Source organism: Candida dubliniensis, chromosome R, assembly GCF_000026945.1.
Source record: "Candida dubliniensis CD36 chromosome R, complete sequence".
NCBI classification, from domain to species: Eukaryota; Fungi; Ascomycota; class Pichiomycetes; order Serinales; family Debaryomycetaceae; genus Candida; species Candida dubliniensis.
The window spans coordinates 1,728,526-1,742,950 of record NC_012867.1 but is presented as its reverse complement, the minus strand read 5'-3'; the positions used below and the strand labels follow the sequence as shown (position 1 = coordinate 1,742,950).

At 39.4% G+C, this 14,425-nt stretch overlaps 9 protein-coding genes across 9 annotated transcripts; 4 read left to right on the top strand and 5 right to left on the bottom strand. All coding sequences in view use genetic code 12, as the record gives it.

Annotated features, from left to right (window-relative positions):
* Positions 1 to 52: 52 nt before the first annotated feature.
* On the top strand, positions 53 to 2,752 carry CD36_33760 (mRNA decapping enzyme subunit, putative; the record flags this gene model as incomplete). Its single annotated transcript, XM_002422267.1, has 1 exon — positions 53 to 2,752. The coding sequence occupies one exon, from the start codon at positions 53 to 55 to the stop codon at positions 2,750 to 2,752; it is 2,700 nt and encodes an 899-aa protein (XP_002422312.1).
* A 37-nt stretch (positions 2,753 to 2,789) lies between these two features.
* Positions 2,790 to 4,064, bottom strand: CD36_33750 (conserved hypothetical protein; the record flags this gene model as incomplete). The annotated part of the gene is made up of 1 exon (XM_002422266.1): positions 2,790 to 4,064. The coding sequence occupies one exon, from the start codon at positions 4,062 to 4,064 to the stop codon at positions 2,790 to 2,792; it is 1,275 nt and encodes a 424-aa protein (XP_002422311.1).
* A 166-nt stretch (positions 4,065 to 4,230) lies between these two features.
* On the top strand, positions 4,231 to 5,517 carry CD36_33740 (serine/threonine-protein kinase, putative; the record flags this gene model as incomplete). The annotated part of the gene is made up of 1 exon (XM_002422265.1): positions 4,231 to 5,517. One exon carries the CDS (start codon positions 4,231 to 4,233, stop codon positions 5,515 to 5,517), a length of 1,287 nt encoding a protein of 428 aa, XP_002422310.1.
* A 179-nt stretch (positions 5,518 to 5,696) lies between these two features.
* On the bottom strand, positions 5,697 to 7,538 carry CD36_33730 (cytoplasmic ATPase that is a ribosome-associated molecular chaperone, putative; the record flags this gene model as incomplete). The annotated part of the gene is made up of 1 exon (XM_002422264.1): positions 5,697 to 7,538. One exon carries the CDS (start codon positions 7,536 to 7,538, stop codon positions 5,697 to 5,699), a length of 1,842 nt encoding a protein of 613 aa, XP_002422309.1.
* A 302-nt stretch (positions 7,539 to 7,840) lies between these two features.
* CD36_33720 (conserved hypothetical protein) lies at positions 7,841 to 8,593 on the bottom strand (the record flags this gene model as incomplete). The annotated part of the gene is made up of 1 exon (XM_002422263.1): positions 7,841 to 8,593. One exon carries the CDS (start codon positions 8,591 to 8,593, stop codon positions 7,841 to 7,843), a length of 753 nt encoding a protein of 250 aa, XP_002422308.1.
* Positions 8,594 to 8,761: 168 nt separating this feature from the next.
* Positions 8,762 to 9,868, bottom strand: CD36_33710 (phosphotyrosine-specific protein phosphatase, putative; the record flags this gene model as incomplete). The annotated part of the gene is made up of 1 exon (XM_002422262.1): positions 8,762 to 9,868. The coding sequence occupies one exon, from the start codon at positions 9,866 to 9,868 to the stop codon at positions 8,762 to 8,764; it is 1,107 nt and encodes a 368-aa protein (XP_002422307.1).
* Positions 9,869 to 10,994: 1,126 nt separating this feature from the next.
* Positions 10,995 to 11,645, top strand: CD36_33700 (GTP-binding protein, putative; the record flags this gene model as incomplete). Its single annotated transcript, XM_002422261.1, has 1 exon — positions 10,995 to 11,645. The coding sequence occupies one exon, from the start codon at positions 10,995 to 10,997 to the stop codon at positions 11,643 to 11,645; it is 651 nt and encodes a 216-aa protein (XP_002422306.1).
* A 452-nt stretch (positions 11,646 to 12,097) lies between these two features.
* CD36_33690 (conserved hypothetical protein) lies at positions 12,098 to 12,997 on the top strand (the record flags this gene model as incomplete). Its single annotated transcript, XM_002422260.1, has 1 exon — positions 12,098 to 12,997. The coding sequence occupies one exon, from the start codon at positions 12,098 to 12,100 to the stop codon at positions 12,995 to 12,997; it is 900 nt and encodes a 299-aa protein (XP_002422305.1).
* Positions 12,998 to 13,089: 92 nt separating this feature from the next.
* On the bottom strand, positions 13,090 to 14,277 carry CD36_33670 (S-adenosylmethionine-dependent methyltransferase, putative; the record flags this gene model as incomplete). The annotated part of the gene is made up of 1 exon (XM_002422259.1): positions 13,090 to 14,277. The coding sequence occupies one exon, from the start codon at positions 14,275 to 14,277 to the stop codon at positions 13,090 to 13,092; it is 1,188 nt and encodes a 395-aa protein (XP_002422304.1).
* Between the last annotated feature and the right edge of the window lie 148 nt (positions 14,278 to 14,425).

Here is a 14,425-nt window from a genome sequence, read left to right as displayed (position 1 = left end):
GTGGAAAAGACACAAGAAGAAAGAATAATAATAATAAAAAAAATAGCGAGTTATGTCAATTCAATTACGCAATGGTTTAGCTAACCAGACTCTAGATCGGGTGTTGGAAGATTTGTTAGTTCGATTTGTTGTTAATGTACCGGAAGAAGATTTATCTTCTATTGAGAGAATAATGTTTCAGATTGAAGAGGCTCAATGGTTCTATGCTGATTTTGTTCGTCAGTTGAACCCCGATTTGCCAAGCATGAAGATGAAGGCATTCAGTACAAAAATTTTAGAGAAATGCCCACTTATTTGGAAATGGGGTGACCCACAGGAAGCATTATCTAAATTTGGAAAATATAAATCAACCATACCAGTTCGTGGTGTTGCATTATTCAATAAAGATTTGAACAAGGTTGTACTAGTCAAAGGCACTGAATCGAGTTCCTGGTCGTTTCCAAGAGGGAAGATTTCCAAGGATGAGTCTGATATTGATTGTGCTGTTAGAGAAGTGGAAGAAGAGACAGGATTCAATTGCCGACATCTAATTGATGAAAATGACTGCATTGAAAGAAATATAAGGGGAAAGAACTACAAAATCTATTTGGTCAAAAATGTGCCGGAAGATACATTATTTGAGACACCCACTTACGAGATATCGCAAATCAAGTGGTTTGACATTAAGACAATCCAAAAAAAATGCAAGACGAATCCAAACACTTTTTTCATTGTGGGGACGATTTTGAAGCCAATGATTAAATGGATCAACAAGAACAAGGGTGTATTGAATGAGGAAGAAATCATGTTACAAGTTGAATTGAAATTGAAGGACTTGTTGGGACTTAATGCTAAGGAGCCAGAAGAAAATGTGGATGCAGGCAGAGAGTTGTTGAATATTTTGCAAAAAGTTGGACAAAAGGAAAGCCAATCTGCAATATCACCCACCTCTTCATACCAAAATACTGATCAGCAACCACAGCAACCAATGGTTAATGTACCTGTTCCACAACATCTTCATAACCAAATTCCCTTTTTTGCAGGAGCACACGCTGCTTTCCCATTTTACAGCCAGCCTTTTTTCAATCCTATGTCGTTTATGCCTCCACAGTTCATGCCTCATCATCCCGCATATGTTAGCCCACATAACCAACAGCCTCCTAATCCTCAGAGCTTTCAGAAGCCCAAGACGAACTCGAAGGAGTTGTTATCTATTTTGACGACTAGATCAGACAAGAAAAAGGACGACGAGAACACAAAACAGCGCAAGCCAGTGGAAGATGATACTATCCGTTCCCGAGCACAACAACTATTGAGCGTATTCCCGAAAAAGCACATTAAAGAAACCGACACCTCGCCTAAATCAGAGAGCGAGAATGAGCTCGCCAAGAAGCATTTGTTGAATTCCTTGCACAAGTCTGCAGCCCCGGATGTGGGCACAACAGAAATCAGATCTCCTGGAGTGAGTCCCATAATAGACAATTCTTATCAAGAACCGTCCAATGAAATAGAAGAATCAATTCAAGCACAACGTCAACAAGTTCCAGTAACATCAAGGAGAAAGATAAAGTTACTAAAGAGATCTGATAATGAAGCATCTGCAAATTTGTTGCTGTTATTGGGACAGAAGAAGACAGACAACGTGGATGAAACTATCAAGAACCCCGATGCAGCCACCGAGCTATTGGGTTTACTTCATAAGAAGCAGGAACAGAACCAAGAACCGTTGTCAAACACAGAGAGTGTTTTGCCAAAAAAAGAAGAGCAGCAAAACACTTCCAACGAATTGTTGGCCATGCTTAAAAAACCAACTGGTGAAGATGAACCCACAAAAGAGTCACCATCCCAAGATTTGCTTGGCTTGCTTAAGAAGCGAGAGTCACGAGGAAGCGAAGAGAAATATCAAGCTTCTGGTGACCAGCTGACAGGGATTCATCTACCAAGTAACACACAGAGCGACTTGCAACCTCAACTCAACAATTTAAACCCTTTACCAAGTTCCATGGACTTTTTGTCAAGCTCAGAGCAGAAGCCACAGGTATCTTCTGCTAATCAATTATTGGGGTTGCTTCATAAAAATGACACCGAAAGAAATAAACGTATAACATCTCCCAACGAGTTATGGGGCACAAGTACCCCTGGTTCCACAAGGGGCTCCAAAGCTGGAGGAGACAACAATGATTCCAATAATGCCACTGGAGCTCCATTCATTAGTAATGTGCTTTCTCCAAATCTTGACATTTGGACAAATGACACGAAAACATCGAGCTTGCTGGGCAGCCAGTTTCAAATTCCCGAGCCAAGCAGGAGGAACAACCAGTTATTGGATCTTTTAAACAAAAATAGAGATGCGGTACCAGATGCCCAATATTCTCAATCAAAATCAAACAACTACAACAATGGAGGTATAGAAAATTCCGGAAGAGATTCACCGTCTGATGCATTTGAAAATTTTGAGGATTTTGAAGACTACAACGATGGATATCAGTTTAATGACGAATTTCTTGATAAGACATACAGGAATTTTGATATCGCTAGTGACGAAGAGGATGTCGATTATTTAATTGACCCTTTGATTGCACATAATGACAAACCACTGCATCAAGACGACCACCAAGTTAAACCGTCTCTGGTGAATAACCAGAACGACCGACCAAAAAAGATAAGAATTTTAAAGCCTGGTGAAAACATAGACCATCTTTTTGGTTCCCAAGAAAGCAACGAGCCTGGAAAGGGGTTATTGGCTTTGTTAAATGGTGGAAAGGCTCAGTAGCCACAAAGGGGGGGTAATGTTTTAGTATTGTTTGTCATTATATACAAAAAAAATCTTTTGCATTTAATTGGATTCTATTTTTATGTTTTTTTCGTAGTTGTTCTGTAGAAAGGAGGGCAGTTTTTGTAGAGCTTCCACCGTCATTGCCAGTCGATTCGTCAACATTATGAAGAGCATGTTTACGTATGTAGGCGTTCCCTCTATATCGTTTAAGATGCACACCTTTCCGAGCTTCCCAGGCCAGATCGATATTCTCTTGTGACATATTTGAGCCATTACATATTTTATCAACTACCATCAAGTCCATGATGTTGTCATTGAAAATTGTTGACTTGAGAATGTTTTTCTTTATCAAAGCATTCAATTTCAAGGCCAAAGGAAGATCATAAATCAGTGCACTTTGATTATCTAATTTCAGCCAATTCGTGGGCCAAACATTGTTATCAACAATTGGGACATCGGTCTCGATACATGCTAAACCACAGGATTCTTTGCCTAGTGCAAATAGATTCATTATTCCAGTTTTCGTGACTTTGGTGTTTTCTATTTTCAACACTGATAGTTTCCATAATTTCCCATTCTTAATAGTCGAACACAAGCTTGAGATAAAAGTATCGTCAATATCGTGATTGCAGAGACTCAAGGATACCAAATTAGGAATATTGAAAAGTGCAAAATACTCATCACGGGACAACTTAATCAACGACAAGTCGAGAATTGTAGTTGGTTGCCAGATGTCCAAAAACTTAATTGTATCATATAAGTTAATATTGCGGAAAACCGTCTCAACACGGTGCAAACGGCACCCTGGAATCAAATATTTTCCAATCACTTGACCCCGTATTCCCTGTTCCAATAAATACCTATGAGCTCTAAAATCCTGAAAAGTGTGGAAAAATTTAGCAAACTTTGCATATGCTTCCGGCGAGTCTTGTCCTGTCTTTACAATGATTGTCCAAACTAATTTCCAAATTGACCATGGTGCCGAAGCTATCAAGTGCCAACCTATATATTCCACGTTGCGAGCCAATTGTTCAGCACACAATCTCTTTAGTGTGGGAATTCTAGCTGATGCGCGGATTCTTGTTACTGGTTCAACAATTGGTGTAACAGTTGTCCATAAATACGGCTGAATCAGGGTTTCAAAGTCAACAAACTCATTACTTGAACCAAGTTTAGTAGCCTTATTAAAGTATCCCTCTTCATTTCTAATAACAAATTGCCTTTCTTCTTTATCTCTATTAGATGTTGGTTTCCGTGGCACACGTCCTACTCTTTGCCGTTTGTTGTTTTTGTTACGAACAAAGCTCATGTAGAATAGTGTGTCTCATGGAATATAAACTTAAGAACGAAATGAACAAGACATGATAAACAGAGGAACGAGAATGTACTGAAAAAAAAAAAAAAAAAAAAAAAAAAAAAAAAAATTTTGAAGACCATCTCTCTCATCTATCTTCATCATTGCAACAGACCAAACCATGAAACTTGACACTTCTCATATGAGGTATTTAACCTCGGATGATTTCAGAGTCCTACAAGCTATAGAACTAGGGTCACGTAATCATGAGTTAGTGCCAACTCAAATGATCCACTCCATCGGAGGGTTAAAGTCTCCGTCAGCAACAAATAGAGCTATAGGCGATATTGCCAAATTGAAGTTGATTTCGCGATTGCGTAATGCCAAATATGACAGATTCCGTTTGAGTTACAATGGGTATGACTATCTTGCATTGAAAAGTATGCTTAACAGAAACACATTGTACTCGGTTGGTACCACTATTGGGGTTGGGAAAGAGTCCGATATTTACTCTGTTAGCGACCCACAGGGTGTACAGAAAGTGTTAAAGATCCATCGTTTGGGTAGAACGTCTTTTAAGACAGTAAAGAATAATCGTGATTATTTGAAGAACAGACAAACTTCAAATTGGATGTATCTTTCCCGTTTGGCGGCGGCCAAGGAGTACCAGTTTATGGAGGTTTTGTATAATAATGGGTTCAATGTGCCGCAACCGTTTGATTACTCGAGACACTGTGTGATGATGGAGTGGATCAAAGGTATACCCATGAAGCATTTGAGACAGCATAAAAATTATAAAAAATTGTATTCTGATTTGATGGGCTTCATTGTTAGATTGGCTAAAGCTGGGTTGATACATTGTGATTTCAACGAGTTTAACATTCTTATTAGGGACGACTCTGACGGTCACGAGTTTGATTTTGTTGTTATTGATTTCCCACAATGTGTTTCTATCGAACACCCAGACGCCAAAGAATATTTCGATCGTGATGTGCAGGGTATTAGAGATTTTTTCAGTAAGAAATTTAGATACAATCCACAGCATGACCCAACCATGTTTGACACTGATGGCTACGGTGATGGGTATAAATACGCATACCCCAATTTCAAGCGTGACGTTATCAGAGAAAAGAGTTTGGACGTGGAAGTACAAGCGTCAGGGTATGCAAAAAAGAAGACTGGAAACCGTGAAGATAAAGATTTGGAAAAAGCCGTTTTGGGAATGCGAATCAAGGCTGACGAAGATGAAGATCTTTCTGAAATTGAAGATGAAGAAGTTGCCACAGATGATGAGATGGACGAGGACGAGGACGAGGAGGACGAATACGATGAGGATTTACTTGAAGACGAGGACGGAGTTGACGAACAGGCAGAAGCTGAAGAGAACGAAAAAATCATAGAAGCATTGTCCAAAGGTGATAAGAAACTTAAGATGGATAAATTAGGAAACTATATACTTGACGAATAGAAATATACAACTGTTGTAAGCATTTTTTTTTTTTCAATCAAATTTATTTTTACTTTCTGTATTAGTTGATGACTATACTAAATATACACACATAGTAAAGGGGGTGGAGGGGGACGAATGATGTTAGGGGAGGAAGAAAATTTAGCGTAAAAAAAAATGACATTCAACATCTAGTTTACTTAACGGGTAGCCATACCTTTTGTGACAGCTCTCTTCAAAGCCAATTCAGCTTTTCTGTAGTCGTCAGCAGAAGATTCTTCGATTTCCAAAGTTTGCAAAGCATCAGACAAAGCAGCTTCAATCTTGTCCTTGGCAGATTTCTTCAATTTAGCGGACAAGACTGGGTCGGTGACAGTAGATTCAACGGAAGCAACGTAAGCTTCTAATTTTTGTTTTTGTTCGTGTCTCTTAGCAAAAGCATCATCGGATGATTTGAATTTTTCAGCATCAGAGATCATTTTTTCGATTTCTTCAGTTGACAATCTACCAATGGAGTTGGAGATGGTGATGTTGGCGGATCTACCGGTGGATTTTTCAACAGCAGTGACCTTCAAGATACCGTTAGCATCAACTTCGAAAATGGCTTCCAAAACTGGTTCACCGGCTTGCATTGGTGGGATGTTCTTCAAGTCAAATTCACCCAACAAGGTGTTTTCAGTACAGTTGACACGTTCACCTTGGTAAACTGGGAATTGAACAGTAGTTTGGTGGTCAGCAACAGTGGTGAAGGTTCTTCTCTTGATGGTTGGAACAGTGGTGTTTCTTGGAACAACTGGAGCGAAAACGTTACCTTGCATAGCAACACCGAGAGACAATGGGATGACATCCAACAATAACAAGTCTTTGGTGTCGTCGTTGGTGGATTGACCAGTTAAGATAGCACCTTGAACAGCAGCACCATAAGCAACAGCTTCATCTGGGTTGATAGATTTTTCCAATTGTTTACCGTCAAAGAAGTCAGACAACAATTTTTGGACTTTTGGAATTCTGGTGGAACCACCAACCAAGACAACTTCGTCAACTTGGGATTTGCCGATTTTAGCATCCTTCAACACTTGTTCGACTGGTTCTAAAGTAGATTTGAACAAAGCAGAGTTGATATCTTCGAATCTGGCTCTGGTAATGTTGGCAGAGAAATCTTCACCTTCAAACAAGGAGTCGATTTCAACAGTGGTTTGGGTACCAGAAGACAAAGATCTCTTGGCTCTTTCACAAGCAGTTCTCAATCTTCTTAAAGCTCTAGCATCGCCAGAAATATCGTGACCAGTCTTCTTTTGGAATTCCTTCTTAAAGTGTTCCAACAAGTTGGTATCGAAATCTTGACCACCCAAGTGAGTGTCACCAGCAGTGGCCTTAACAGTGAAGACACCACCAGTAATGTTCAATAAGGAAACATCGAAAGTACCACCACCCAAATCGAAGATCAAAACGTGTCTTTCTTTTTCGGACTTACCAGCACCCAAACCGTAAGCAATGGCGGCGGCAGTTGGTTCGTTGATGATTCTCAAAACGTTTAAACCAGCAATGGCACCAGCATCTTTGGTGGCTTGTCTTTGAGCATCATTGAAGTAAGCTGGAACGGTGACAACAGCCTTTTCAACTTTTTTACCAATCTTGGCTTCAGCAATTTCCTTCATCTTGGTCAAGACCATGGAGGAGATTTCTTGTGGGGAGAAAGTCTTGGTTTCGTCCAAGTATTCAACTTCAATCAATGGTTGACCGTTGGATTCAACAACTTTGAATGGCCATGATTTGATATCTTTTTGGACAGATTCATCGTCGAAAGCTCTACCAATCAAACGCTTAGCGTCGAAAACAGTATTCTTTGGGTTCAAAGCAGCTTGATTCTTAGCAGCGTCACCAATCAATCTTTCTTCACTAGTGAAAGCGACAAAAGATGGAGTGACTCTGTTACCTTGTTCGTTGGCAATGATTTCAACAGCAGAATCATAAGTAGCAACACATGAGTAAGTAGTACCTAAATCGATACCAATAGCACCTTGGAAAACACCGTCAGCCATTTTATTAAGATAATGTAAAAGTGTAGGTTAATTGAAGGAAAGAAGAAAGAAAAAAAGAAAAAGGGGAGGAAGAAAATTTTTGTAAGATGATGGTGAAAATTTTTTTTTTAGTGCCAAAGTGAAAAATTAACCCAAAAAAAAAGAGAAAGCTATTAAAAGTGTATGAGCACCATTATAATGGTGGGAAAAAAAAAAAAAAAAAAAATTCAAGAGTGCGATGCCGATATATGTGCAGGACATTATTCACCCGGCACACATGGTGTGGCAGCAGTAGGAAAAAAAAAAAGAAGAGCCAGTATTTGCTACTTACCTGAGACTATCCTATTAATCTCATACACTGCTATTGCAATGTTGTCAACTGTGCCTGATATTTGGATTCTTTGAGTTCTGGGTTTCCTGAAACCAGAAACAGGCAGCACATATATCCAGCATTTTGATTGGAATCTGATGGAATTGAGTTTGTGTCCGCCTATTCCTAAAATGGCGGATACTTGACTCTCACTGTACATCAACGTGATAGACTTGTTTTGAGACCAAGTACTTTTGGGGTCTGTTTTCGTGCTTATCTCTAGGTCTTTGAGTGAACCAAGTGGTGAGATGCTTAGTTGTTCGTTTACCACGCAGTTTAGGAATTTTGAGATGAAGTTCTGGATACCTCGGCACTCACAAGTAATTAGGCCTTGGTGGTAGCAGCCATTTAGTTGGAAAGCGTTTAATAGAGACCCCTTGACGGTTATTTTCTTCTCCACCAGATTCTGAATAGTAAAGATTTTCTCAACAAGCTTTGTCTCACACGAGTGCACAGTCAAGTACCAGTGGGAAAACGGCAAACTCTTACCAAACGTTAGGTTACCTTCTCCTGTATCTGCCACACGCATCAATGGATTATTAAGGAGGTCAAGTAGAATGTGTTGAAGTGTTGCAGTAGCTATTACAATCGTTAATTGTGGTTGCACATTATCTCTTTTGGTCTCTAGCGAGAACTCGTCTAAGGTTATCAACAAATCAATCACCTTTGCGAGAACCCGTGTTGAATGGTTGGACACTAGTTTCATATAGTCAAGATTTGATTACTAAAGAGGCTCTTGAACAATATCTCAGTATTGGAAAGAATTTTTTTTTTTTTTTTTTTTTGCAACAAATTGTATATTAGGTATTAAAAATTAAATCAAATTGATTAGAAAACCAAAACCAAAACCAAAACCAAAAAACAAAAACAAACTCTATCCTTTATATATAGTTCTAGCAGCCTCGTATAAAAAGCAATACTGGTACACAGTCTGTACCGACATCATACGTTGGTTACGTAGCTGACAGACAGTTTGGTATACCAAATCCTTACTTGCGAATCTGTCTTCATGCACTAGGTTTCGAAACTTGTCACCATCTCTAAACAAATGATCAAATGCCATAAATGTTCCAGATCTGCCAACCCCGGCAGAGCAATGCACTATTGGCACAAGTGGCTTCCCGGATTCGATCAACGGTTGATTGATTTCATAAACACTGTGGGACAAGTCAATTAACGGTTTGATAGATGGCGGGACTTTGGCATCTGCCCATTTATAGTAGTAGTAGTGATAAACCTTTTTGCTCTTGGTGGGCGATTTCAATTCCAATTCGGTGACCAAGTAGTCTTCCAGTTCCTTGTGATTCTCGCTGATGTTTGTGAGGGATAGTTTCTCGTACTTGATACCATCCTCTTCATTTCTGGAGGTGAAATCCCAGGTTTCCTGCAATTCTGGCCAATACTTATCGCACTTTACCATTCCGTTTTCCACCAAAGGAGTCACCATCACAACAACAACCACGTCGTTTTTTTGCTTTTCCAGTTCATTAAAACACATTGCCCAAAAGTGATGAATTGTATGTTCCAAGGGGCCTTGGCATGCAATGTATCTGTTGGAGATTTTGTTTGCCGTGGTTTTCAAGTGAATGTGTGATGCGTTAATATAATCAGAAAACGATCCATCCACAACGGGTAGTTTCACCCTTGTGCTATCCCATGGTGTAACGTTAGCATATCTATTTCTCTTGCGGTTTGCACGAGATATCCCAGCACTGATTGACCAGATGGAGATGGCTGCGTTGTTCAACCCTTCCACTATACGCTGCGACTCAATCTCATTCAATTCATTGAAATCCTCCCTTTGCTTGTGCGAGGTGATTTTAAGAACTGCAGGCACCTTTTTCTTGGACGAGGAGTCTGAGTTTTCTTTGTGGGATTCATTGGATGCAATAGCCGTTAACCCACTTGTCACTGCTGTTATTGGTTTCTTGAATATATTCATTCTTGTGAATGATATTAGAAAAGGAATGGACTGAAACATTGCTACACGAGACTATTTTTTTTTTTTTCCTTTGTGGGATTGCCCAGTCAAACTAGGTTGTGTGTATGTCCTTTTGGTTTTCTTTTTCTTTTGTTTTCTTTTTACTTTTTTTTGTCACTCCCCAGGTTATCTCTAGTACTATGCTATCAACTATACCTTGTAAAGACAAAGTGAAGGTTGTGCTTTTGTGCGTCTAAAAATTATAAATGGAAACTCTAGCAGAGAGTAAAAGCCTCAACTGGAGAAAGGAAGAAATTGCAACAGCCCAAAACAGTGATAACGATTAAACGAGATAGACAAAGAGAAAAACAAAATACTTGATAATGATTGTGGGCTTCGTGACGACAATGACAATATATATATATACTAATCCAAACATGACTAATAATAGAAAAAAGAAAAAGAAGTCAATAGTCAAGGGGTAGGAGGGAGGAGAGAAGAATCATATCTCTCATTACTACACTACTACACGCTCTAAACAAGCAATAAAAACCTTATTGGGATATGTTGTTCTACCAAACAATATCGGGAATAAACACAAAGCTAGGTCAAAGTTTCAAATCAAGAGAAAGAAGAAGAAGAAGTATGCCATACCCTGTAGTTTTTCTTTTGAATAACTCATATATTTTTGGCATTGGTTGTGAAAAGTTGCCTCCTCCCCCCCCTGAATTTCTAGCAATCGTGGTCCGGCCGCAGCAGCAGCACCACCACCACTCGTGCACTTGCAACCGACTGATATCTATAACCCACACAAAAAAGAAAACCAAATAAACGAGAAGCATGTAAATGATCATGGTCGTGCGTTATCGCAAGAATCTTAATTAATGAGAAAACCAAACCGACACTACCACTACAAAAAAAAAGGTGGCGATACAACTTTATAGGAGATGTTTCCTTAATCTCTCATCTTTTCTTATCATTGGAAATCATAACGAGATATTCTATTTAGCTTTATACACCACCAATATTTGTACATCCACCTCACAGGGCACTGATTTATTTTGAGATATTTTCTCCTGAGCTATTATTATCATTATTATTGGTATCACCATCATCATTTCTTTTATTCGTATTGCATTATCGCATTCAGGAAGTTTAAATCGAAGAGTCTAAATACATACCAGCAATGAGTCAACATCCAGCCCCGGCAACAGCAGTGAAATTGGTTTTGTTAGGAGAAGCTGCAGTAGGAAAATCGTCGTTAGTATTGCGATTTGTGTCTAATGATTTTCAAGAAAACAAAGAGCCAACCATAGGAGCTGCATTTTTAACCCAAAAATGCACCATTGGTGAGCGTACTATAAAGTATGAAATCTGGGATACTGCTGGGCAAGAGCGTTTTGCTTCTTTAGCCCCGATGTATTATAGAAATGCCCAAGCCGCTGTTGTTGTTTACGATATTACTAAACCAGCCTCGTTTATAAAAGCCAGACATTGGGTTAAGGAATTGCATGAACAGGCAAATAGAGATATAACGATTGCTTTAGTTGGAAACAAGCTTGACTTGGTAGAGGATGACAGTGCTGAGGATGGTGAAACTTTACGAAAAGTGAGTATCGAAGAGGGCCAAACTTTGGCCGATGAAGAAGGATTGCTATTTTTCGAGACCAGTGCAAAAACTGGCAATAATGTCAATGAAGTTTTTGTGGGAATTGGAAGCAAAATCCCGAGTGTGACAGTTGCTGGTAGCGAGGCTCAAGAGAGTTCAAATGGTCGCAGAATTGACTTGACTGCAAATACTGATGATAGTAATGCTACAAGAAGCACATGCTGCTAAAAATAAATGAACGAGGAGACTGAAACTAAGGTAGTATACAAATAGGGGAAGGCATACTGACTTCTATGGTCTTTTTTTTTTTTGCATAAATACGTCTTTATGTAAATGCTATGGTTCTTCGTATTTTGTCAGTTCAATTCTATATTATTAATCTTAGAAGTTGAATGTCTTTGCACTGTAGTTCTTGAATTGTTTGACATTTGTATACTATTTGTTTTTTAAGCCGATACATGCCCTTCTCTGGGACGACTATTTATACAACGTATAAGTACGCTTTTGTAGTGAGTGTGTTCAATAAGAAACACGAGTGCTTCTATAGTCGTGCAGTTTACACAGAGTGACAAATCAGTTTTCCGAGATTTTCTGCAGCGAGCAGAAACGAGCTAGAACAGTGGTGGTTGGCCTTCTTCTTCACAACAGTCTATACAATTGAAAGTACTATCAAGTAAACAATGCCCACATTAAAAGTTGCATATATTCCTGAACACTTTTCCACGCCGCTATTTTTTGCTCAACAACAAGGCTACTACAAAGCACATGATCTCAGCATTGAGTTCGTTAAAGTCCCTGAAGGAAGTGGGAGACTCATTAATTTGCTCAATTCGAATGAGGTAGATATCGCAATTGGGTTAACAGAAGCCTTTATTGCTGATATTGCAAAGGGTAATGCAAATATTCACGTTTTAGATACTTATGTCAAATCGCCCTTGTTGTGGGCTGTTAGCACCGGTTACCACCGTGATGATGTCACCGACGCCAAGCATTTAAAAAGGATTGGAGTGAGTAGAATAGGGTCTGGGTCGTATGTAATGAGCTTTGTTTTGGCCCATCAATTGGGGATTCCTTCATTCGACCAATTTCAGGTTTTGTCCAATTTCAAGAATTTACGGGACTCTGTAAATTTGAAAGATGGGGTGGAAGGTTCAGACGCATTCATGTGGGAATACTTTACAAGCAAAAGGTATTACGATAACCATGAAATCAAACAGATTGATCAGATATATACACCTTGGTCATCATGGGTTGTTGCAACATCTTCCAACTCGTTGCAAACTAAATCAGATGCTGTCAAGAACTTCCTTGACGCCGTCCACGAAGGAATCCAATACTATAATGGAAACATCAATGAGGCTATAGAATATATCTCTTCCAATTTGGATTATTCTGCTGAAGATGCTAAAGAGTGGACAAAGACTGTTGAGTTCAATTCAAATATTGGAAGGACACCATTGGACTGGGACACTGTCGTCGTCAAAACTAAGGACACTTTGAAGTTGGCAGGTGTTTTAACCGAATCAGACGATACCATCTTGAAGAGATTGAATTCTAATGTTAAAAAGACAAACTTGTGATACTCTTTTTACAAAAAGTGTAGTTGTAGAGGAAGAATCTTGCTTGGTAGAATTGAACAGAGTAATATAGTACAACGAACCTTTTTTCTTTTTTATCTCACTTTAATACACACCCAGTACTCACATTTGAAAACAAATGAACCCAACAGCTTTACGTCCTTGCAATACGTGCTCTCTATGTCAGACTCATGCCTCACAAACTCAAAGCCCATATTCTTGATTAGCTGAATCAAGTCTTCCCGAGACAACTCTAGCCCTTTTTTAATATCTGGAATGGAAACGTTATCTTCTTTGTTGATGTAGCTGACATTGTAGTCACCTTCAAAGTGCCACAATAACGGTCCGAAATTTATCCACCTTCCACCGGTTTTCAAAACATGGTTAATTGCTCTTACATACTCAATAATATTGCTTGCTGTGTCCAAAAAAAAATTCGTAACAACAACATCAAAGCTACCTTTGCTTGAATTCTTTAACTCAATTGCAGCCGAATCTTTTATAGTGTTATTTGGCTTGCTGGGACCGTATAATTCGAGAAAGGAGCCTGCTGTTATTGACATCAACTCTTCGTAGGCAATGCTGGGGGTCTTCTCCTTCAACTCTGAGAGGACTGCAAATGGCGCCACATCGGGAATTGTGATACCTCTTGTTTGATATTTCCGCTTAACCAAGTGTGACGATCTGGATAAAAACGGAAATATGGAGTGGCTATGAGGGAACTGGCTGTGGTTCAATATAAAATTGGATGTCAATAGCATGTGGTAGCTAATCTCGTTTCCTTGTGTCCAAAATCCTCTTATCACCAACTCCATAACCAATCGACCTAAACCACAACCAGGGTTCAAAATTCTAATCGACTGTCGCAGAGACTCGTCAGGATAAAGCTCTTCTAGCTCACTTACGATACGACTAAATGCAATGTCTCTTTCAGCTTGGCCCTCGTCACTCCACTCCCTCATCAACTGCAATAACGTGGTGGACGTTATCTCAAACTCTCGAGGGCCAGCTGGATGCCAATCTAGAGAGGTCCCAGTCACGCCCCAGTCATTCGCAATGTTTGTAGATAACGATTCGGTAAAACCACGGTTCACTTCTATACACTGTTTCAACTGCTCAGTGTGTTCCTCGTACCACGGAAGCAATGCTCTTTCTTCTTCGGTCATGGCTCGAAATTTTATTAGTCTTGGTTTGATAATGTGCTCGAATTGGTGTTTGAAAAAATTGTAAAACGACAGTAAAGTGGCCGTTAAAGCTTCATATTCAGCGGCATCTTGGCTCATTTGTGTCTGCAACGTTTCCCTATGCTTACCTTATCGCAAGATCTTGAAAGAAAAGTACGAGGAACTTCCTCGCAACAGGGAAAACAGAAAGAAAAATGAGATCTCCTGGAAAAAAATGTTCGTGGCGGTGGGAGAACACTACGCGGAA